General features: G+C 41.1%; 1 protein-coding gene across 1 annotated transcript in view; it reads left to right on the top strand.

Annotated features, from left to right (window-relative positions):
- The first annotated feature begins 2,641 nt into the window (after positions 1 to 2,641).
- LOC139159442 (cytochrome P450 2H2-like) overlaps positions 2,642 to 24,934 on the top strand; it is a 59,226-nt gene continuing 36,933 nt past the window's right edge. The window contains exons 1-3 of the mRNA XM_070736759.1: positions 2,642 to 2,812; positions 11,535 to 11,697; positions 24,300 to 24,446. Coding sequence (XP_070592860.1) covers positions 2,642 to 2,812; positions 11,535 to 11,697; positions 24,300 to 24,446 — 481 coding nt within the window. The remainder of the gene's footprint in view (positions 2,813 to 11,534; positions 11,698 to 24,299; positions 24,447 to 24,934) is intronic.

Consider the following 24,934-nt stretch of genomic DNA (forward strand, 5'->3'; position numbering starts at 1 on the left):
CTGATATCTGGGTGGAATTGTTTCCAGAGGGCTGGGGCACCACAGAGAAGGCTCTTCCCCCGGGTCCCGCCAAATGACATTGTTTAGTTGACGGGACCCGGAGAAGGCCAACTCTATGGGACCTAACCGGTCGCTGGGATTTGTGCGGCAGAAGGCGGTCCCGGAGATATTCTGGTCTGATGCCATGAAGGGCTTTATAGGTCATAACCAACACTTTGAATTGTGACTGGAAACTGATCAGCAACCAATGCAGACTGCAGAGTGTTGGTGAAACATGGGCATGATTGCTCTAGCAGCTGCATTCTGCATGATCTGAAGTTTCCAAACACTTTTCAGAGGTAGCCCCATGTAGAGAGTGTTACAGTAGTCAAACCTCAGGGTGATGAGGGCATGAGCGACTGTGAGCAATGACTCCTTGTCCAAATAGGGCCACAACTGGTGCACCAGGTGAACCTGGGCAAATGCCCCCCTCACCACAGCTGAAAGATGTTTCTCTAATGTGAGCTGTGGATCAAGGAGGACACCCAAGTTGTGGACCCTCTCTGTGGGGGTCAATAATTCCCCCCCCCATCCAGGGTAATGGATGGACAGATGGAATTGCCTTTGGGAGGCAAATCCCATAGCCACTCTGTCTTATCTGGGTTGAGTTTGAGTCTGTTGATACCCATCCAGACCCTAACAGCCTCCAGGCACCGGCACATCACTTCCACTGCTTTGCTGACTGGACATGGGGTGGAGATATAAAGCTGGGTATCATCTGCATACTGATGATACTTCACCCCAGTGGTTTCATGTAGATATTAAATAGCAGGAGGGAGAGGAAAATTGCCATATCCTTCTTCATTGTCTCTACATCATGCTGAATGGTTATCAGTTGCTCAAATATTGAAACTACTGTTTGCGCTGTGAGTAGGCATTGCTTTGCCATAAACTCTGTTGTGTTTTCCCACGGTAAGCTCTCCACATTCTGAATTAGTTTGTTTCTTGCTCTTTTTTAAGACTTTTTCTCAGCCTCCATATCAGCTGTTGCTGTAACTGGATTCCTTGGTTGTAGAAACTGCTGGCTGTTTGGCAGGGCCTGTTATGGTCTCTCTAGATTGTTGAAAGAGCTATATCAATGGGCATGTGAGGTCAGCTGACTTTTGGGCTTTCTGGGCCCACTACAGGTCAAGAAACAGCCTGTTTTCAGCCTCCGGAGGCGATGGGAAAGGCCCATTTTTTTGTTCTCCCAAAGCTCCAGAGCCTTTCTAGGAGCCTGCGGAGTGTGAAAATGGCCTTCCTCACCACCACCATCCCGTAGGTTCTCTGGAGGCATGAAATGGCTCATTTCACAATTTGAAGAAGTTGGCAAACAGACCATTTCTGGCCTCTGGAGGGCTTCCAGGGGTGAGGTGGGGAAGGCTGTTTTTGCCCTCCCCAGGCTCCTAGCAAGGGTCTAAAGCCTGGGGGAGCAAAAAACCCAGAACTTCTGGTTCATCCGGAACTTGTCAAATGGATCATTTCTGGCCTCCCGAGGGCCTCTGGAGGAGGGAGGCTGTTTTCATCCTCCTCAGGCTCCTAGAAAGGCTCTAGGGCAGTGGTTCTCAACCTGGGGGTTGGGACCCCTTTGGGGGTCAAATGACTGTTTCACAGGGGTCACCTGAGACCATGGGAAAAGACAAATTTCCCCTGGTGTTAGGAACAAAAGCTTCTATTCTGGCGCCTTGGAACATGTTTTTACAATCCAACTAATCAGACGTTTACAGTGGGGGTGTCTTTTTGACCTTCCTATCAATCAGCTTATAGCTCTGTTGGGAGAATTGACTTATGGTTGGGCGTCACCACAAGATGAGAAACTGTATTAAGGGGTTGTAGCATTAGAAAGGTTGAGAACCACTGCTCTAGGGAGAGCGAAAAATGGGCATGCCATTGTGTGCCAGGAGCAGGGGGTGTAATGCATGCATGCACAGGGGGGCTTGCATGGAATTATGAGTCTGGTCAGGCATACCCCCCCCCCACCTCCTCCCTTTTTTGGCACTTGAACCAAAAAATGTTCACTATCACTGAACTAGGAGTTGGTAAACAATTATGGGGAAGATTATCCAGGATGAAAAGAGGGATCATTCTGGAATTATTATACAACCACAAATGAGCAAAGTCCAATTCACACTGATCACCATTGACCCATATCTAATCAGGTGCTGACCAAATGAGAAGACTCATATGTATATACATTTGAGTAATAAATCAAATTGAACCTTCATATATGGGCATAGGGCTTTTTACTATCAATCAACTTTTCAGCTCAGCTCTCTCAATCTTAGAATAAAGTCCAAATATTTGGAAAGTGACAGGCTGCTGTTCCTGTTCTTATTTCATCACGGTTTGCCCAACTGATATTGTAGATCAGGTGTATCAAACCCACAGCCTATGGCCATTTCACAGCAAGTAATTCAGTTTCATAAGATCATAAATGTTTAATATTATTATAAACATTACCTATATAATGTATTTTACATGTGACACAATTTGGGGAGTAGATGGGAGAAGGTTAGAGAAACATCACATTGCTTCTCTCATTCTCATGTGACTTTTCAGCTTTTTTCCAGCCCCAAAGTCTCGTTACATCTTCTCCATCAAGGCCAGAAGAATCAACCTGCAGATGGAGCTGATCCCTGAGACAATAATACTGTTTATTCTCTTTCTGTTCATATTCTGGGCCTTCCGGTTTCAGCAAGCAAGAGGCAGGTTCCCTCCTGGCCCCAGGCCCTGGCTCTTTCTGGGGAATCTACTGCAAAAAGGTATTCTGCCTCTGTATAAAAACTACTCAAAGGTAAGATAGTTTTTGATATGTATTTATTTATTTTATTTATTTATTAAATTTGTATGCCGCCCCTCTCCGAATATGATTCCTTTCTTAGTGGGAGAAAGATTAAGAAGTATTTGGGAGATTATCAGTTACCCATAATTTGAGAGTTTAACTCTTTCTTTGCATTTATTTTTACCCAACCTCTCAAAATAACCCAAACTCTCAAAAGCAACACTGAGAAAGATAGAATAGGCGGCATACAAATCAAAATAGCCAGGAAAATAGTAAGAGAATGCCTAACCACTCTGAATGAATATAGAGTTCACTTCTATATCTCATATTTCTTCTCTACTATATCCTCTATAACCTTCATTGTGTATTATTGTGTATTGGACAAAATAGATAGATAAGTAAGTAAGTAAGTAAGTAAGTAAGTAAGTAAGTAAGTAAGTAAGTAAGTAAGTAAGTAAGTAAGTAAGTAAGTAAGTAAGTAAGTAAGTAAGCAAGCAAGCAAGCAAGCAAGCAAGCAAGCAAGCAAGCAAGCAAGCAAGCAAGCAAGTAAGTCAATCAATCAATCAATCAATCATCTGCACCAGGTGGTTTATATCAGAGGATTCTGTATGAGCTGTCAGATGTGATGTCTCAGCCAGTAAATATTGTTAGATATCCAGACTGCCTGTTGCCAACCAGGTCCTCCATTCAGGTGGGAAAATAGAGATCCCTGTTTGATTGAGCTACCTATATAAGGGCTATCTGTCAGCCTGGCTTGCTGCTGGATTTTGTATATAGTTGCAATACAGAACTATTTTCTTGAAGTCTCTTCTGTCCCACAACTCAACAAATGTAACCTTTCAAAGCTCCTGTAATATATGAGAACTACCAGAGGATTGGAAGAGAGCTGATGTGATCCCAATCTAGAAAAGGGGTGGAGATGGATCCAGAAAATTATAGACCAATCAACTTGACATCAATACCTGGGAAAACCCTGGAAAAAATAATCAAGCGGAGGGTTTCTGAGCATCTTGAAACAAAAAAGGCCATTAGCTAGAAACCAACATGAGATTCTTAAAAAGAGATCATGCCAGAAAAAACTTATATCTTCCTCTGATAAAGTTACTATATTGCTGGATCAGCAAAATGCTGTGTTTATAATATACCATACTTGGTTTGTTTTTCATTGATCTGTTCACAGTAATTAGCTTATGACTTCATAAATTTCAATTAAAATAGCCATGGAATTTGGTCATAAATGAAGAAGCATACCTATAAAATTTGTAAGAGTTGTGTACGTGGATGTATATTTTAAAAGAACTACATTCTCTTACACAGCAATACTGTCTTTGCTAGATATTTCAAGTTGCTTCTGAATTCTACATGTTGGAATCATATCTAATACTCCAAATATTGTAAAGCAAATATTAATGCATGAATAGAGGGACCAGGGGAGACATGATAGCAGTGTTCCAATATCTCAGAGATTGTCACAAAGAAGAGGGAGTCAAACTATTCTCCAAAGCACCTGAGGGTAGAACAAGAAGCAATGGGTGGAAACTAAATAAGGAGAGAAGTAACTTAGGACTAAGGAAAATTTTCCTGACAGAAAAATTAACCAGTGGAACAGCTTGCCTCCAGAAGTTGTGAATACTCCAGCACTAGAAGTTTTAAAGATGTTGGGTAACCATTTGTCTGAAATAGTGTATGGTTTTCTGCCTAAGCAGGAGGTTGGACTAGAACAGTGTTTCCCAACCGGTGTGCCGCGGCACACTGGTGTGCCGCGAGACATGGTCAGGTGTGCCGCGAAGAAATAAGCTCAGCTTCTGGTCTCGCAACTTTTTGCGAAGAGAAAAAAGTTGTGAGACTGGAAGCTGAGCTTGCTTCTTTGCGCCTTCCAAGTTTTCCAGCAGCTGCGGTGCCCCGCCCGGCTGGAGCTTCCCTGTCAGCAGGTGAGCTTTGGGGCTTGGTGGGAGGGCGGCGGGAGGGCGGTGGGAGGGCGGCGCACAGCGGGAGGGTGATGGCGGCGGCAGCGGCAGTGGGCAGGAGCCATGCCGTGGGGCGGTGGCAGGGTGGTCCCTCTCTCTCTCCCCTTCTATTGATTTCTCTTTCTCTCCCCCCCTCCCTCTCTCTTTCTCCCAGTAGCCGTGGGGCGACGTCAGGGTGATCAGCTTTGAGGCGGAGCTATGGAACAGAGGAACAGAGGCAACGACGGCGGCGGCTGGAAATGCTGGAATTGCGTGGCTGGCACTTGCCTGCTGGCTGGACCAGGACGGAGGCTCAAGCCCCACGTCCATGCCCAGCGCAATGCCAGAAATGTACGGCGTCTAGCCACCGCCGTCTGTGCCTCCGTTCTGGAGCTCCGCTTCACAGCTGATCACCCTGCCGTCGCCCCACGGCTACTGGGAGAAAGAGAGAGGGAGAGAGAGGGGAGAGAAAGAGAAAGCAAGAGAGGGAGAGAGAGAAAGAGAGAGGAAGAGAGGGGGGGAGAGAAAGAGAGAGAAAGATATAGCAAGAGAGGGAGAGAGAGAGAGAGGGAGAGAGGGGGAGAGAAAGAAGGAGAGAGAGGGGGTAGAGAAAGAGAGAAAGCAAAAGAGAGAGAGAGAAAGAGAGATAGCAAGAGAGAGGGAGAGAGAGGGGGAGAGAAAGAGAGAAAGCAAAAGAGAGAGAGAGAAAGAGAGATAGCAAGAGAGAGAAAGAGAGAGGGAGAGAGAGGGGGAAGAGAGAAAGAGAGAAAGACAGCAAGAGAGAGAAAGCAAGAGAGAGAGAGAAAGAGGGGGGAAGGAGGGTGAGGGAAAGACAGAGAGAGGGAAGGAGGGCAAAAAAGAGAGGAAGGAAGGGAGAAACAAAGAGAGATGGAGAGAGAGGGGAAAGAAAGAGGAGGGAAGGGGGAGAGAGAGAGAAAGAGGGAGAGAGAAAAATAGAGCGAAAGGGAGGAAGAGAGATTTTTTTGTCCAAACTTTTTTTTACACACACACACACGCCCCACATGCCCCCGCTCAATGTTCCCCAGGATTTTGTAAATGTGAATAATGTGCCGCGGCTCAAAAAAGGTTGAGAAACACTGGACTAGAAGATCTCCAAGGTCCCTTCCAACACTGTTATTATTATCAATTAGCTTCACCTAACTCATTATGCTTAACAGGCCATTTTGCTTAACAGCCCATAGTGTATGGATCAACAGGCTATATTATCAGCGTTTTAATTAAATGAGTAGTCTTCAACTAAAAAATGGATCCTCTACCAAAAATAAGACATTCCTGATAATGTCAGGACAGTCCTGTGAGGTATGCATGTTCACTCTCTCTCTCATTGTCAAAGGAGTGCCGCTGGAGAAAGAGTGGCTCCAGGCTGGGAAAGGGAGAACAAGGAAGAGGCAGGTGTGCACACATTGCATGGGACTATCTCCTCTGGGCTTTGCCTACTGCAATTTAAAATGCACCCCTACTTGTGGTGGTGAGGCTGGTCGTGTACAATGAGCCCATTGGGAGGGGGGTGATAGATGGAATGGAGTGGGTGGGGGGGATTATAATATGTATGAAATGAATGAATATGACATAAATGGAATTTTTGGCACACCTGACGCTGGAAGGGCAGGAGGGGAGGGGACACTTAGCTCTGGGGTGGCAGAGGGTCAAAATATCCCGGTCTTGCTGGGGAGAGGCAGGTATGGCGGAAGCCATGGAGCTAGCCGTTCCAGGGGAAGGAGGGATCGCTGCTTAGTAGTGATCCCTCCTTCAGGCTCCATGAGCTTAACTCAAGGCACTGGTGATGAGTGTAATTCTGGCCCTGGGCTCAAGTTGTTGCTACTCAATGCCAGGTCGGTGGTAAATAAAGCTCTCCTCATCCGGGATCTGATCCTGGATGAGGAGGCCGACCTGGCTTGTGTGACCGAAACCTGGCTGGGCCCGGACGGAGGAGTTCCTCTCTCTGAAATTTGCCCAGCTGGGTTTCGGGTATGGCACCAACCTCGACCCCAGGGAAGTGGGGGGAGGAGTGGCTATTATAGCCAGGGAGAGTCTTGGCCTGCGTAGGCTCATTGCTCCAGAGGTTGCGGGTTGCGAGTCCCTCCTGGTGAAGTTAGACTTAGGGGTTCAGGTGGGCTTGTTACTCACGTACCTGCCTCCCAGCTGCGTGTCAACAGCCCTGCCTGTGCTACTCGAGGAGGTGGCCGGGCTGGCGGTGGAGTTCCCCGGACTTATCGTCCTGGGGGACTTCAATCTGCCGTCGCTCAGCGGTTCCTCTGGACTGGCACAGGAGTTCATGGCCACCATGACAGCCATGGACCTGACTCAAGTAGTTCAGGGTCCGACTCACGAGGGTGGGCACGCACCCAATATGATATTCCTCTCTGAGCAATTGAGTAATGATCTGAGATTAAGGGGCTTAGAAGTGTTGCCTTTGTCGTGGTCAGATCATTTCCTACTGCGGCTTAACTTCCTGGCTCCAATCCTTCCCCGCAGGGAGGCGGAACCAATTAGGAGGTTCCGCCCCAGACGCCTGATGGATCCAGAAGGCTTTCAGATGGCGCTTGGGGTTATTCCAGATACACTTGTCCACAGTTCGGCAGAGTCTCTTGCTGAGGCCTGGAACAAGGCAGCAGGGGAGGCTCTTGACCGGATTGCGCCATTGGAACCTCTCCGCGGCACTAGACTCCATAGAGCTCCATGGTTCAACGAGGAGCTCTGGGTGTTGAAGCGCCAGAAGAGACGTCTGGAGAAGCGATGGGGGAAGAGTAAGTCCGAATCCGATCGAACACTTGTAAGGGCTCATATTAAGACTTACAAAGTGGCGCTCAAGGCGGCAAGATGCGCGTATCATGCCGCCTTGATTGCATCAGCGGAATCCCGCCCGGCCACTGTGTTTAGGGTAACCCGCTCCCTTCTCAATCAGAGGGGAGTTGGGGAGCCCTTGCAGAGTAGTGCCGAGGATTTTAACACATTTTTCGCTGATAAAATCGCCTGGATCCGAGCGGACCTCGACTCCAATTGTGAAACAGAGTCAACAGACAATGAGTCAGTCGAGGTGACTGGGGCTAAACGTCTTTGTCCATCTGTCTGGGAGGAGTTTGACTTGGTGACACCTGATGAAGTGGACAAGGCCATTGGAGCTGTGAGTTCCACCACCTGTCTACTGGATCTGTGTCCCTCTTGGCTGGTTTCAGCCAGTCGAGGGGTGACACGGAGCTGGGTCCAGGAGATTGTCAATGCCTCCTTGGGGAGGGGGTCCTTTCTGCCCCTTTATAAGGAGGCGGTTGTGCGCCCCCTCCTCAAGAAGCCTTCCCTGGACCCAGCCGTGCTTAATAACTACCGTCCAGTCTCCAACCTTCCCTTCATGGGGAAGGTTGTTGAGAAGGTGGTGGCACTTCAACTCCAGCGGTCCTTGGATGAAGCCGATTATCTAGGTCCTCAGCAGTCTGGATTCAGGCCCGGCTATAGCACGGAAACTGCTTTGGTCGCATTGATGGATGATCTCTGGCGGGCCCGGGACAGGGGCCTGTCCTCTGTCCTGGTGCTCCTTGACCTCTCAGCAGTTTTTGATACCATCGACCATGGTATCCTTCTGCGCCGGCTGGAGGGGTTGGGAGTGGGAGGCACTGTTCTTCAGTGGTTCTCCTCCTACCTCTCCGGTCGGTCGCAGTCAGTGTTAGTGGGGGGTCAGAGGACGAACCCGAGGTTTCTCCCTTGTGGGGTGCCTCAGGGGTCGGTCCTCTCCCCCCTGCTATTTAATATCTACATGAAACCGCTGGGCGAGATCATCCAAGGGCATGGGGTGAGGTATCATCAATATGCCGATGATACCCAGTTGTACATTTCCACCCCATGTCCAGTCAACAAAGCAGTGGAAGTGATGTGCCGGTGCCTCGAGGCTGTTGGGGCCTGGATGGGTGTCAACAAACTCAAACTCAACCCAGACAAGACGGAGTGGCTGTGGGTTTTGCCTCCCAAGGACGCAACTTGGGCGTCCTCCTCGATCCACAGCTCACATTAGAAAAACACCTTTCAGCTGTGGCGAGGGGGGCGTTTGCCCAGGTTCACCTGGTGCGCCAGTTGCAGCCCTATTTGGACCGGGAGTCATTGCTCACAATCACTCATGCCCTCATCACCTCGAGGCTCGACTACTGTAACGCTCTCTACATGGGGCTACCTTTGAAAAGTGTTCGGAAACTTCAGATCGTGCAGAATGCAGCTGCGAGAGCAATTATGGGCTTCTCCAAGTATGCCCATATCACTCCAACACTCTGCAGTCTGCATTGGTTGCTGATCAGTTTCCGGTCACAATTCAAAGTGTTGGTTATGACCTATAAAGCCCTTCATGGCACCGGACCAGAATATCTTCGGGACCGCCTCCTGCCGCACGAATCCCAGCGACCGGTTAGGTCCCACAGAGTTGGCCTTCTCCGGGTCCCGTCGACTGAACAATGTCATCTGGCGGGACCCAGGGGAAGAGCCTTCTCTGTGGGGGTCCCGACCCTCTGGAACCAGCTCCCCCCTGAGATTAGGATTGCCCCCACCCTCCCTGCCTTTCGTAAACTCCTTAAGACCCACCTCTGCCGTCAGGCATGGAGGAACTAAAACACCTCCACCTTGCCCATGTTGTTTGTTGATTGATTGACTGTGTGCCTGTTTTTTATATATACTGTTTTTATGAGATTACTAATTTTAAATTTTAAATTAGATTGGTGGGCATTGGATTTGGTATTATGTACTGTGCTGTTTTTTATTATTGTTGTGAGCCGCCCCGAGTTTGCGGAGAGGGGCGGCATATAAATCCAATAAATCTAATCTAATTTAATCTAATAAGTGCAGGGTGAGCAGTGGGTGTCCCTGTCACCACCTCTTTGGCTCTGAATCCTGCCACCGCCTGCCTCACTTGCTTGCCAGCTCGGGCCACTGACCCTCCCCTGCCTCCAGCTCTTAAGCGAAGCCTGGGATGACTACGCAGCATCTGTGGGAGAAATGGAATGCAGGCAAGGTCCTATGAGGCTCCTCTCCCCAGGAATGGTCTGACTCAATTGCCATCCCAAGGTGGATGGCCTTCCTGGGTATGCTGGTGGGCGTTCTGGTCAGTCAACACTCAGGTGGGAGATCCACAGGGAGATTGGAGTGGAGAGGAGCAGGGGGAAGTGGAAAGGGGACCTTGAGGTAAGCAGTTTGCCAAGATTCAAATGTTAATAAACAACACATGTAAATTTAGAAGATTTTAAAGATGAATATGTGTAGCTGAAGATAGATCTTCTTCAAGATCATGTGAAAGGTTAATACCACTGCATTCAGTTTGTTTGCCATAATGTAAATGTGGAAAGGTAGAAAGAGTGCAGAGAAGAGCAATAAAGATGAGTACGGGACTGGATGGAATATAAAAAATATGAAGAATGGCTGTAGCAACTAGGTATGTTTAGTTTAATGAAAAGAAGGACTAGGGGTGCATAGCAGTGTTCCAATATCTCAGAGGTTGCCACAAAGAAGAGAGAGTCAAGCTATTCTTCAAAGCACCTGAGGCAGGACAAGAAGCAATGGATGGAAACAAACCAAGGAGAGAAATAATCTAGAACAGTTGGAACTATTAATCAGTGGAATAACTTGCCTCTACAAGTTGTGATTGGTCCAATGCTAGGAGTTTTTTAAAAGGGATTGGACAACCATGATGGAGCTTGAGAGATGACTAAAATGAGTGCTTTGATCAGAGAAAAAAAACACTAATTAATCTTTTTTGGATATTTTTCATGAAACAAAAAAAAGGATATGTGGATTTGATGATTATAAATGATCGACAGTAGAAAAAATGATTCAGCCTGAGGCTCCTCAGGGACCGGCTGGAGCTCTGCCGGATCCATGCCCAGAGGAGGAGGACAGTGACCAGGAGGGGGAGGACCAGGCAGACGGGGGAGAGGAACGTCAGGAAGAGGAGGAGGGAGAGCAGCCTGAGACCCCCCGGGGGGGCCTCTCCCCAGCTAGTAGCCTGGATTCATTGGATGAAGATGCACAGGCTATAATAGACATGAGGCAGAGACATGCAGCTCAAAGAAGGAGCCAATTAGAAAGGTATTTCCATCCCTGAATTGGCAACAGCTGGGTTTGGTTGTGGTTCTCCTCAGCAGGGTTGAAAAGGCAGGCCCGCCCTTACAGTCTTGTGGAGAGTTATCAACTGGGAGTCCTGTGACCTTGCTTCGATTCTTGGCATCTCTGATCTTGGCTTGTGGCCTAGAAGGCTGAAAGACTTGGGGAAGGTGTGGGTTTTATTATCTCCAGTGTTGTTTTTGCCAGCAAGAATCCTGTTTTATTGCCTGGCCTTCGTGAAACCTCTGTGAAGCTTCATCGTGTTCCTGTCTGTAAGAACAGTTTTTGTTACCTGTGTTTGCTTTCCAGTATATAAACTGCCTTTGCTTTTTACCAGTGTGTCTGGATATTCTTTTTGGTTGGTGTTGGCATCTGGGGGGACCCAGACAGAACACCTTGCAACCATAAATTAGGAGTTTAATGCAATTTTATAACAGTTGAAAAAAAAGAGAAATCAACTTCTATTTATTTCTTCCTTCTTTTTTCCTGCACAATTTAGCTTTGTTCTTTTTTTCTGTTCTTTTTTCCTTTCTCTTAATTACTGTTTTCTGTAAGTTATCTTTCTTGTTTAAAGATTTTAAAGAGATTATATTAAAGATTAATTTAATAAATTTTAGAGATCCTGTCAGCCATTAAATGAATCAGATGTCCAACAAATTCTACTGATTCACACCTTTGATGAATTTTGTCCTCAGCTCAGTAAGAAGTATGGTCCAGTTTTTACTATCTGGGTAGGACCAAAGCCAATAGTTGTGATTTGTGGATATGAGGCTGTGAAAAATGCTTTGGTAACTCATAATGAAGAATTTGGTGGACGACCTGCAATACCTATCCTCGATCAAATAACAAAGGGCAATGGTGAGTGTACAGATTATTTTCACATTGATTTCAAATGTAGTTTTCATTTCTATAAGAAAGAAGAAAAAATTTAACTTTTCCAGGGAAGTGAATGTATCCATTTTTTTTTTTTGAGGCATTAAAAAAATGAAATAACTAAATCTGTGGCAGGCAGTTGAAAATCTATTTACTTAAAACACCAATTAAAGGATAAAGTATTAAAACAAGAAAGAGCAGGGCACTGAAACCTGTGTTTAATATATGCTTAGAAATTACAGATTTCAGAACTGCCATCTCCTCAAGCCTTTTTAAAGCCAAATTTAAAAGTGAACTAATTAAGTAGGGCCAAATCCAAATTTTAATAGTGGAAAAACTTTCAGTCACAACCAACAGAAATAATCTGATACATTAGATAGTGCTAGATATTTTTTCTTTAGAATTTCAACTCATTAAGTATCAAATTTCAGCCAGAAGCTTTGACAAAATTTATTTTCAACTATTAGTTTATGTTTCCTTTAAAAAAATGGAAAGGAGGAAGAAAAGAAGGAAGGGAGGGAGGAAAATTTGTTCTATGCCATTTATTTTTAGGGTATATTTCAGTGCCAAAACTACATTGTGCAATACTGAAACTATCAAACATCTTATTTGTTTGTTTGTTTGTTTGTTTGTTTGTTTGTTTGTTTGTTTGTTTGGATTTATATGCCGTCCCTCTCTGAGGACTCAGGTGGCCTACTACATATAAAAAAATAAAACAATACAATATAGTAGCCTAAATCCAATTAATTTAAAACTAGATATATTAATCTATAATCCCTAATTTTATTAAAAAACCAATGATACCCACTCAGACAACAACCATACGTGACATTTATTGGCCAGAGGGCTAGAGTCTAATCGCCCCAAGCCTGGCAGCATAGACCCCAATGGAAGAATTAATTATAGATAAGATATATATATGCGTGGAGATGGACGAACTCACTAAATCAATCAAGGGGAAAAAAATCACGGAATCAAAACGAACATGGCAAGAATGGGTTCAAAAGAGAATATAGAAACAATATAATAAGAAGCAACAGTACAATGGAAACAATCTACAGCTACCTTGTAAAAAGTTTTATTTACCAGTTATTGAATATAACAAATATTAGAATATAAAAGTATAAAATATAATGTATATAATGGAATGTAACAGGTAAAAATCTATTATAAGAATTTTAATAGAGATGGTTTATAATCTGTAAAACAGAATAATGTGTGATTTGAACCATATGGGAAAACTCAATAAAGAAATTAAAATAATAATAATAATTTATTAGATTTGTATACCGCCCCTCTCCGAAGACTCGGGGCAGCTCACAACAGTAATAAAAACAGTATAACAATGGAACAAATCTAATAATAAAAATTATATAAAAACCCCCAACTGTTAAAAACCATACAGCACATACATACCAAACATAAAATATAAGAAATCCTGGGGGAGATGTTTGGTTTTTTATATTAAGGGGTTTTTAATCGTTTTTAGTATTGGATTATTATTGTACGCGGGGCGGCATGTAAATAAATAGATAGATAGATAGATAGATAGATAGATAGATAGATAGATAGATAGATAGATAGATAGATAGATAGATAGATAGATAGATAAACAAACAAACAAACAAACAAATAAATAAATAAATAAACAAACAGGTGGGTCTTGAGTAACTTGCGAAAGAGAAGGAGGATGGGGGCCGTTCTAATCTCCGGGGGGAGTTGATTCCAGAGGGCCGGGGCCACCACAGAGAAGGCTCTTCCCTTGGGGCACGCCAAACAACATTGTTTGGTCGACAGGACCCGGGGAAGGCCAATTCTGTGAGACCTTATCGGCCGCTGGGATTCGTGTGGTAGAAGGCGGTTCCGGACCAGCTATTCTGGTCCAATGCCATGAAGGGCTTAAAAGGTCATTACCAACACTTTGAATTGTGACCAGAAACCAATCGACAGCCAGGGCAGGCCACGGAGTGTTGTAGAAACGTGGGCGAATCAAGCAATCCCCATGATAGCTCTCACGGCCGCATTCTGCATGATCTGAAGTTTCCAAACACTTTTCAAAGGTAGCCCTATTATTATTATTGTTGTTGTTATTATTATTATTATTATTATTATTATTATTAATTAATTTATTTATTTATTACATTTGTATGCCGCCCCTCTCCGTAGACTCATAGATCCATGTACAGAGCGTTGCAGTAATCGAACCTCGAGGTGATAAGGGCATGAGCGACTGTGAGCAATGACTCCTTGTCCAAATAGGGCTGCAACTGATGCACTAGGTGAACCTGGGTAAAAGCCCTCCTCGCCACAGCCGAATGATGGTGTTCCAGTGTTAGCTGTAGATCAAGGAGGACGCCCAAGTTGCGAACCCTCTCTGAGGGGGTGAATAATCCCCCCACCAGGGTAATGGACGGACAAATGGAATTGTCCTTGGGAGGCAAAACCCACAGCCACTCCGTCTTGTCTGGATTTAGCTTGAGCTTGTTGACACCCATCCAAACCTAACAGCCTCCAGGCACCGACACATCACTTCCACTGCTTCACTGACAGGACATGGGTGGAGATGTATAACAGGGTATCATCTGCATACTGATGATACCTCACCCCATGCCCTTGGATGATCTCACCCAGTGGTGCAGAAGGATACCATGGTCAATGGTATCGAAAGCCGCTGAGAGGTCAAGGAGCACCAGGACAGAAGATAAACCTGTCCTGGGCCCCCCCGGAGACCATCTTTCAACACGACCAAAGCAATTTCCATGGTGTAACTGGGCCGGAAACCCGACTGTTGAGGACCTAGATAATCGGCTTCTTCAAAGGACCGCTGGAGCTGGAGCACCACCACCTTCTCAACAACCTTTCCCATAAAGGGAAGGTTGGATACTGGACAGTAGTTGTTGAGCACAGCTGGGTCCAGGGAAGGCTTCTTGAGGAGGGGGTGCACAAGTGCCTCCTTATAAGGAGCTGGAAAGGACCCCCTCCCCAAGGAGGCATTGACAATCTTCTGGACCCAGCTCTGGGTCACCTCTCGGCTGGCCGAAACCAACCAAGAGGGACACGGATCCAATAAACAGGTGGCAGAACTCACAGCTCCAATGGCCTTGTCCACTTCATCAGGAGTCACCAAGTCAAACTCCTCCCAGATGGATGGACAAAGATGTTTAGCCCCAGTCACTTTGACTGACTCGTTGTCAGTCAATACTGCTATACAATTGGAGCCGAGATCCACCCGGATCTGAGCGACTTTATCAGCAAAAAACAAGTTAAATTCCTTGACACTGCCCTGCAAGAGCTCCCCAACTCCCCTCTGATTTAGAAGGGAGTGGGTCACCCTGGCATTTCAACTCCCGGAGCTCCTTGTTGAACCATGGAGCTCTACGGGGTCTAGTGCCACAGAGAGGTCGCAGTGGCGCAATTCGGTCAAGAGCCTCTGCTGCAGCCTTATTCCAGGCCTCAGCAAGAGACTCCGCCGAGCTGTGGACGAGTGAATCTGGTAGAACCCCAAGCACCCTCTGAAAGCCCTCTGGGTCCATCAGGCGTTTGGGGCGGAACCTCTTAATCGGTTCTGCCTCCCTGCGGGGGAGGATTGCAGCCAAGAAATCGAGCCGCAGTAGAAAATGGTCTGACCATGGCAAAGGCAATGTTTCTAAGCCCCTTATTCTCAGACCATTACTCAATTGCCCCGAGAGGAATGCCATGTCGGGTGTGTGTCCCCCCTCGTGAGTCAGACCCTGAACTACTTGGGTCAGGTCCATGGTTGTCATGGTGGCCATGAACTCCTGTGCCGATCCAGAGGAACTGCCAAGCGATGGCAGATTGAAGTCCCCCAGGACAATAAGTCCGGGGAACTCCACCGCCAACCTGGCCACCTCCTTGAGCAACATAGGCAGGGCTGTTGACACGCAGCTGGGAGGCAGGTAAGTGAGTAACAAGCCCACCTGAACCCCTAAGTCCAACTTCACAAGGAGGGACTCACAACCCGCAATCTCAGGGGCAACGAGTCCACACAGGCAAAGATTCTCCTTGGCTATAATAGCCCCTCCTCCCCCCCTTCCCTGGGGTGACATCTGATGCCATACCTGAAACCCAGGTGGGCATATTTCTGAGAGAGGAACTCCTCCCTCTGGGCCCAGCCAGGTTTCAGTCACACATGCCAGATTGGCCTCCTCATCCAGGATCAAATCTATGGCAGAAGGCAAGGAGGGTGGGGGCAGTACGAATCTCTGTGGGTAGCTGATTCCAGAAGGTTGGAGCCCCCACAGAGAAGGCTCTTCTCCTAGGCCCTGCCAATCAACATTGTCTAGTTGATGGGACCTGGAGAAGGCCAACTCTATGGGGCCTGACCAGTTGCTGGGACTCATGCGGCAGGAGGCGGTCCCACAAGTAATCTGGCTCAATGCCATGTAGGACTTTATAGATCATTACCAACACATTGAATTGCATCTGGAAAAAAAATCGGTAGCCAATGCAGTCCGCAGAGTGCTGGAGAAACATGGGCATGCTTAGGAAGGGCCATGACCACTCATGCGGCTGCATTTTGCATGATTTGTAGTTTCCGAATGCTCTTCAAGGTAATACACTTTGAAGTCATCAGATACTATTTGCTGCTTTGAATGTTCATCATGCTGATCTGCACATCTATTTTGAGGGGTTGAATTGATAGAAAATTTATTGAAATGAAGCACTCTTTCAAACCTTTGAATCAAAGATTCAAATATTCAAAAATTAATAGATTCAATAAATAATAAGATTCAAACCTTCTATTTTTTAAAAAAAATATTTTTTATTATTTTCAAAAAAGGACAAACAAAGACATACAACATTAAACATTTAAGGAGTTGCCATTGCTCCGCTTATCGTAGAAGTCTAACTAATACAGAATATAAAAAACCCTAACTATTGCCAGATCTATGCAGAAATACCACACTTGTGGATTACATCATTATTAAATTTAATTCTATGTTTTTAACATTAAACTTATTGATTAAATTTCTTTGTATTTTAAAAAATAATATACTTGTATATATATATATATATATATATATATATATATATATGTATGTAAAGAGAAATAAACAAGTTATTAGTAATACAAAAAGAAGATAAAATAAGCACTTCTAAGTTAGTTATAGTATAAACTATTTAATTCTATCTTATAATTCTTCAAATAATCATTTATTCTTATATATTTAATTTTTAATACTATTTTTAACATTCCACCAATCATATACTTTATCCCATATTTTATAAAATTCTGTTTCGGTTTGGTTGTTCAAACGTTTAGTCATCATGTCTAATTCTGCACATTCTATAATTTTTTTGAATACCTCAGTATCTTTCGGTATCGTCTTTTCTTTCCATTTCTGTGCGAATACTATTCGTGCCGCCACCAATATATGTATTATTAAATAGTAGATTTCTTTTTTATACTTTATATTTGAAATACCCAATAAGAAGAATTCAGGAGATTTTTTAATCTTCTCCTTTGTTATTTCATTTATCCAATTCTCTACTTTATTCCAAAATATTTTAGTCTCAGGACAGGTCCTCCATGCATGATAATATGTACCAACTTCTTTTTTGCATTTCCAACAGATAGGCGATACAGATGGAAACATTTTAGAAATTCTATATGGTGGAAGGTGCCATCTATAAAACATCTTAATTTGGTTTTCTTTAAAGGAGATTGATTTTGTTATTTTCCAATTATACATCCATATCTTTTCCCAAGTATCTAAATTGATCTCTTTACCAAAATTTTTGCACAAACTGATCATATTATCTTTCAATATCCAACCTATCGTTCTATAATTTAATAAATATTTATAAACATTTCCAATTGTCTTTGTTTGATTTTGGAATAATAATTTACTCAATACATAGAAACATAGAAGTCTGACGGCAGAAAAAGACCTCATGGTCCATCTAGTCTGCCCTTATACTATTTTCTGTATTTTATCTTAGGATGGATATATGTTTATCCCAGGCATGTTTAAATTCAGTTACTGTGGATTTATCTACCACATCTGCTGGAAGTTTGTTCAAAGGATCTACTACTCTTTCAGTAAAATAATATTTTCTCATGTTGCTTTTGATCTTTCCCCCAACTAACTTCAGATTGTGTGGGGGAAAGATCAAAAGCAACATGAGAAAACATTATTTTCTTTTTTAAAAATATAAGACTTTACGTCTATTTGATATCTGGAACTAATCTGCATATAATGCCACCAATCTAAATCTATACCTAACTCGTATAACTCTTGTTTTGTTCTTAATTTTAATTGATTATCTAACAAGTCACTATATTTCCAAATCTTACCTTTTCCTTTAAGATTCGGGTGTACAATGGCTTCAAAGGGTGAAACCCATTCTGGCATTACTAAAAAGTGATTTTTCTTTATTTCATTCCACACTTCCATCAATGCTTTTCTAATAACATTATTTTTAAAATATGAGTGAGTTTTTAATTTATCATACCATACGAATGCATGCCAACCGACCATCAAGTCATGACCTTCTAGATTAAGCAATCTTTGATTTTCTAATGTCAGCCATTCTTTTATCCATGTCAGGGCCGTGGCATGATAATATAGTTTCCAATTTGGGAGACCGAGGCCTCCTCTTTCCTTACAATCTTCTAATGAATTTTGTTTTATTCTTGATTTTTTACCTTGCCAAATAAATTTTCTTATTATCTTATTCAATTCGGCAAAGAATTTTGTTCCTGGATTTATTGGGATCACTTGGAAAAGAAACAATATTTTTGGAAGGATATTCATTTTAACTGTGGAGATTCTTCCTACAAATGATAATTGTAAATTATTCCATATTTCTAAATCTTTTTTGATCTGACTTAATAATTTTAGATAATTATCATTTTTTAAAGATACGTCTTTGGAAGTCATCCATATCCCTAAATATTTCACTTTTTTCGTAATCTTCATGTTTGATAGATCTCCTAAATATTTTCTCTGTATTTCAGTGATATTTTTTGTTAATATCTGTGTCTTTTCCTTATTTATTTTCAATCCTGCAACTTTCCCATATTCTTCGATCACATTTATTAAGTTTAAAATAGATTCTGTTGGGTCATCCAAAACAAACACTACATCGTCAGCAAATGCTTGTGTTTTATAAGTTTCTTTTCTAATTTTCAATCCTTTTATTTCCTTATCTGCTCTTATTTTTATCAACAATGCTTCTAAAGTTAAAATAAATAACAATGGTGATATTGGGCAACCTTGTCTTACTCCTCTTTGTATAACTACTTTTTCTGTCTGTTCACTGTTTATTATAATTTTAGCAGTTTGTTCGGAATATATAGCGTCTATTATATTAAAAAAATTTGTTCCTACTTCCATCTTATTTAATTGTATTTTCATAAAATTCCAATCCACATTATCAAATGCTTTTTTGGCATCCGGAAATATAAGTGCCATTTGCTTTTCCGGATGCTGCTCATAATATTCCAAAATATTAACTATTATTCTTAAATTATTTTTAATTTGTCTTCCTGGTAAAAATCCATTTTGATCACTATGTATCATATTATTTATAATACTTTTAAATCTATTGGCAAATATTGATATAAAGATTTTATAATCAACGTTCAACAATGAAATAGGTCTATAATTTTCAATTTTTTCTTTCTTGGTATCAGTCTTATTTATTAAAGTTATTAAAGTTTCTGACCAGGTTTTTGGTAATTTACCTATTGTCAATATTTGATTATATATCTCCAGCATGTTTGGAAAAAGTATTTCTAGTTCTAATTTATAAAATTCAGCTGGTATTGCATCTGGACCAGTCGCTTTATTATTTTTTTGGTTCTTTATAGATTGTTTTAATTCTATATCTGTAATAGGTCTATTTAATCTTTGCTGTTGTGTTTCGGTTAAAACTGGAAGTTCTATTTTTTCCAAATATTTAAAAATTCAATCCTCACTTATCTCTTCTTTCTTATATAATTGTCTATAAAATTCCAATACTATTTCCTTTTTATCTTCCATTCTATGTTTTATTGTTCCTTTTGAATCTGTCAAGTTTTTTATAATTTTATTTTCTCTCTCTTTTCTTAGTTTGTATGCCAACCATCTTCCAGGTTTATTCGCGTGTTCAAAATGTTCTTGTTTTGCTCTCTTTATCTTTTCTACAATTGGTTCTTGTTCTATTAATCTCAGTTTATGTCTTATTAATTCTCTCTGATTTTTTAATTTGTCGTCCTTGTCCTCTTTTTGCATTAAAATTTCTAATTTTCTTAATTCTTCTACTAATGTTCCATGATATTTTTTCTTCTCTTTATTTTTTTTTTGCTATAAATGATATTGTTAGTCCGCGTATATATGCTTTAGTTGTATCCCATAAATTTTGAGGAGTGGTATCAATATTTTTATTTATTTTTTTAAAAATCTCTAGTTCCTTCTCTATCCATTTCTTATATTCTGGATCTTTTATTATAGTTCTATTCATTGACCAATTCTTTATTTTCCTTTTACCTTTCCAATATATGGATAGAGGGTTATGATCAGCCCAAGTATTTGTCTTTATTTCTATTTCACTTATATGTTCCATTATATGGATAGGAGCCCAAGCCATATCAATTCTAGACCATGTCTTATGCGGGTTGGAATAAAACGTATACTGTTTATCTTTTAAATGCTGTTCTTGCCATACATCTTTTAATAATAATTCTGAACTCATTTTCCAAAATGTCGCCGGTAAAATTACCTTTTTTTTCTTTTCTTTTCTTTTCCCATTATAATCCATTTGGTCATCTGAGATTGCATTAAAGTCTCCTATTATTATCATATTTTCAATTGATAGCTCATTAATTTTTTCATGTAAATCTTTATAAAATTGTTTTTGATTATCATTTGGTGCATAAATTGAGACAATTGTAAGTGGTTTTGTTTCTAAATCTAGTTGTACTATCAACGTCCTTCCATCCCCATCATTATATATTTCTTTAGATTCAATTAGTTCATCAATATACATTGCTACACCTCTTTTCTTTTGATTGGCCAAACTAGTGTATAATTTTCCCAATTTTGAATTTTTAAGAAGACTTCTTTTTGATTTTTTGATATGGACTTCTTGTAGAATGTTTATCTGGGCTTTTTGTTTCATAAGTTTAGTTAATACTTGGTTTCTCTTCCTTGGGTTATTCAATCCACTTACGTTGACTGAAAATATTTTCAGATCATGTGTCATCTTTATTTATAGTACCTTTTGGCTTCTTTTGGTTCTCGGAGTCGGGTATCCAAAATTAAGTCCTGTTAAATCTGTAGTTGTTTCTGCTTCACCACCAATGCTTCTTCACCTGTGGCCCCCATCATGTCGTCGCTACGCTTTGGTTGGATCTGAATTTGTGCAGTGCTGTCCAGTCCACTGCGTGCTAGGAAAGATCTTGCTTGTTCCACACTTTCTATTTTCACTCTCGTTGATTGCCATGTTAGAGTCAACCCTTCTGGTATCAGCCATATAAAAACAATTTTCTTTCTAATTAAGATGCTTGTAAGAAAATAATATTGTCTTCTACTCTCTCGGACTCTCCTCGGAACTTGTTTCAGAATCGTGATTTCTTTCCCATTACGTTGAAAGGACTCGTTTTTTGTCAATCTCAGTATCTCGTCTTTGACGATTCTTCTTGAAAACTTAATGTGGACTTCTCTGGGTAAATTATGGCGCCTTACATAGCCGGTCTGGACTCGGTAAACTTCGTCGATTTCTTTTATCAGTTCTGTTGGTTCTAACTGCAAAATAGCTCCCATGACTTCTGCCATTTTTGTAGGCAAATCTTCATCTCTTTCTTCTTCAATATTTTGGAACCTCAAACCATGTAATGCGGAGTGGAGTTCTAAGTTGGTTATTGCTATATCAAAGTCTCTGCGGGCTGCATAGTTACGGTCTTCATATTCTTCTACTCTCTGTCCCACATCTTGGATTTTTTCTTCTGTCACTTGTATTCTCTTTTCACTGTCTTGTAGTTTTTGTTGCATGATTTTTATATTTCCATCCATTTCGACGACATTTCCTTTTACTTCAGTTAATTCGGTTTTAAGTTCCGCAATTTCTTTTTTAATTTTGTCTTTCATCTCCTTCATCTCTTGCCTCAGTTCTTATAGGTATGTTTTCATTTCTTCTTTGTTTGTGTCACTTTGAGTTTTTGCCTGGGTTTGTGATGCCTTGATATCTGCTAGTGCTTCTTGGATAATCTGAAAGCTAGGGTCCATCGTAGGCTTGTCCTTTTCTTTCTCTTTGGCCAACATTGTGGTTATGGTCCTTTGTTGTAATGGTGATGTAGTTGGGGAAACCCTGGGTGTAGAAGTTGGGGCAGGGATAGTTGGTTGTTTTCACATTGTTATTGTGGTCACTGAAGTCGCACTCTGTGCCCTGTGGGAACCTTTCATAATCCAAAATTACTATTATTATTTTATTTAAAAATTATTTTAATTTAATTCTTGTATATTCTTAATATGAAAATGGAACAAAAAAAGAGAGAGAGAAAAGAAATTAAGTGTATCAATTCAATTCAATTAGTAGTAATCAGTATGATAACAGATTAGGCAAGTATAATTAATTGTTTGGTTTTAATTAAAAAGAAAAAAAGAGAAAAGAAAGAAGAAAAAAGAGAGGGAGAAAGGTAAGAAAATATTTCAGTGAGTTCCTAGACTCCTTAAAAAGGGGATCAGGTGGGGGAAAGGAAGAAACCAATATTCTAGCACATGACTATTTAATAATAATTAAAAATAAAGAATAGAAAAGGGAGAGAGAGCAAAAAGAAAGAAAGGAAGGAAGAAAGTGAAAAGGAAGGAAGATAAAAAGGGTTTCTTTAAAGAAAAGAAAGTAATAGAAAAACAACTAGGAAGAGTTTCTTTAAAAAAGAAAAAAGGAAAGAAAATATGAAAGAATATATATAACAAAAATAATAACAGTACAGTGGTAATAATCAATTAACTAAGAAAAGGTGGAAAAAGGAAAGATCTAAAATCTAAAAATCTAAAAAATCTAAAGGAAATATCCAAAAAGGGAAAAAGGAAACAAAAAAAAGAAACTATTAAGTCCAAAAATGCCAAATATAAGTTATACTTTAATAAAAATCTCCAAAAAGAAATGCTCCAAGCCAATGTTCAATATAATATCCAATATAATGTCCAATTAAAATAGATGTCTTCTTATTGTATATAAAAAAAGATTAAAAAATGAGAGAGAAAATAAGTACAAAAAATATCATTACGCATCCAAATTCATGTTGAAAAGAAAATAGTCCCACTTAGTCCATAGAAAAGAGAAAAAATCGAATAAAAAAATTATAAAAATAGAAAAATAAGATATGCCATCCAAAATTTGCTCCAAGTAATTATAATCTCAATAATCTCAGTAAAATTCCATTATAATAAGGTGATTTCAGTTCAATCCATATGGTCGTATATTCAATTCATTTAGACCTTTTTGCTTTATCAAATCAGGTAGTTGTCAAATCAGTCTTTAATTGTCAGGGAAAAATATAACTTTAAAGGAAAAACAATAGTAAGGAATAGAAAACAAAGGCACCACACTATCTTAAAATTGTAAAAGAAAAAAGGATTATACTGTTGGGTTTAACAAAGGCAAGTAGTTCCGGCTAGGTTTCTCCTCCGCGTATGGATATCACTTACAGTTTGTTTATTTTTCCTCTGTTTGTGTTCGCCTTCAAAGTCCCTTCTTTTTCCTGAAAAGAGTTTCTCCGATCCGAAAGATTCCGTGTGGTGCTGTGGGTCTCCCTTATCTGCCGATCTGCTGGTTTGTAGACTTCTTATTCTTTCTTTAAACTTCCGCTATCGGCGATCGCTATGGCTGTGCCCAAACGGCCGTCTGGTTGCAGCTCTCCATTCCTGTAGCTGCGGGGCTGTCCCTAACCCCTGGGGTCATGGCGATCCGTCCCGGGGGGTCCAGGAGACCCCCTGTCCTGGGCCGACCCCTCCGGGTGTCGGCACAACGCAACGCGGTGTCCTACAGGGTGGAAAGAAGGCCACAGAGCCGGAGCTTGGCTTCCGCACCTCCGGCGCGATCGAGCTCCACCCGGAAGTCAGATTCAAACCTTCTAAAATGAATCGTTTGCAGGTAGGTGTTACAATCAGGAGGCCTTTTCAAACTTTATCCGGTAATTCAGTTCTCATCAGATTTCTGCAAGTTCGAAAATTGAGGATTTCAAGTTTCAGGATATATTAAAGCAAAAGAAAATAACACTTTTGTTTTTCAAATATAGCTTTTGTTTATGTATGTTGGTGGGAAGCACTTAAACTGGTATACTGAATAAAATGAAAAGCTCTTCAATCCTTTTCACGTGTTTATTATGGTTATCAAAAACCTTTTTAATATTGCCTAAGATATAAGGTTGAATAAGAAAAGTTCAAGCCCTTAATCAAATTTAATTTCTTTTCATTTTGCCAAAGTATGAATGACTTCTCAAAGAAAAAATAAAACTTTATTTGAGAAGGGTAGATGCTTTGTAGATGGGAGTGAATATCAGATAAATTGCTTTTTTATTCTTTAAAACAAATGTTCTAGTGTTTGTTATCAGTTATTGCCAACTTGTATCCTTCCAGGACTTATTAGTGAAAACAAGAAATGGAATATTATGCGTCGTTTTACTCTCACCACACTACGGAACTTTGGAATGGGACGGAAGCCAATGGCTGAACGCATATCGGAAGAATCCCAACATTTGGTGAAGAAGATAACAACCTTTGAAGGTGATATTATGTTGCAGAAGATATTTATTTATTTATTTATTTAATTAATTAATTAATTATATCCCACCTTCAGGCATATGACACAAGGTAATATACATAATATTCCTGCCTCAATGTGCCTCACAACAACAATACTGTGACATGGTTAATTTGTTTATATATAAGTCCAGAAACAAATATTTTGTTTTTATTGAATTAATACTCTACCTTATACACTGGATTATTATATGCAAATTCTTTGAGGGCCAGCAGTAATGACAATAGTCCTGGCTGTAAATTCAATAACATTAAGAACAATAATATTGTTGTAACATCTAGTTAGTTTTCTCAGTATTTCCATTTGCAGCGGTGGGATGGGCAGATGACAAACTGAATTGGCCCTTCAGAAGTTGGAACAGAATCCTCCAAAATCTGGAAGTAAATTGACTTCTGCAATCTGACACCAGTCCATTGCTCTATCATGAAAGAAATTATCCAAAAAAAGTGCC

Source organism: Erythrolamprus reginae, chromosome 2 (genome assembly GCF_031021105.1).
Source record: "Erythrolamprus reginae isolate rEryReg1 chromosome 2, rEryReg1.hap1, whole genome shotgun sequence".
NCBI lineage: Eukaryota > Metazoa > Chordata > Lepidosauria > Squamata > Dipsadidae > Erythrolamprus > Erythrolamprus reginae.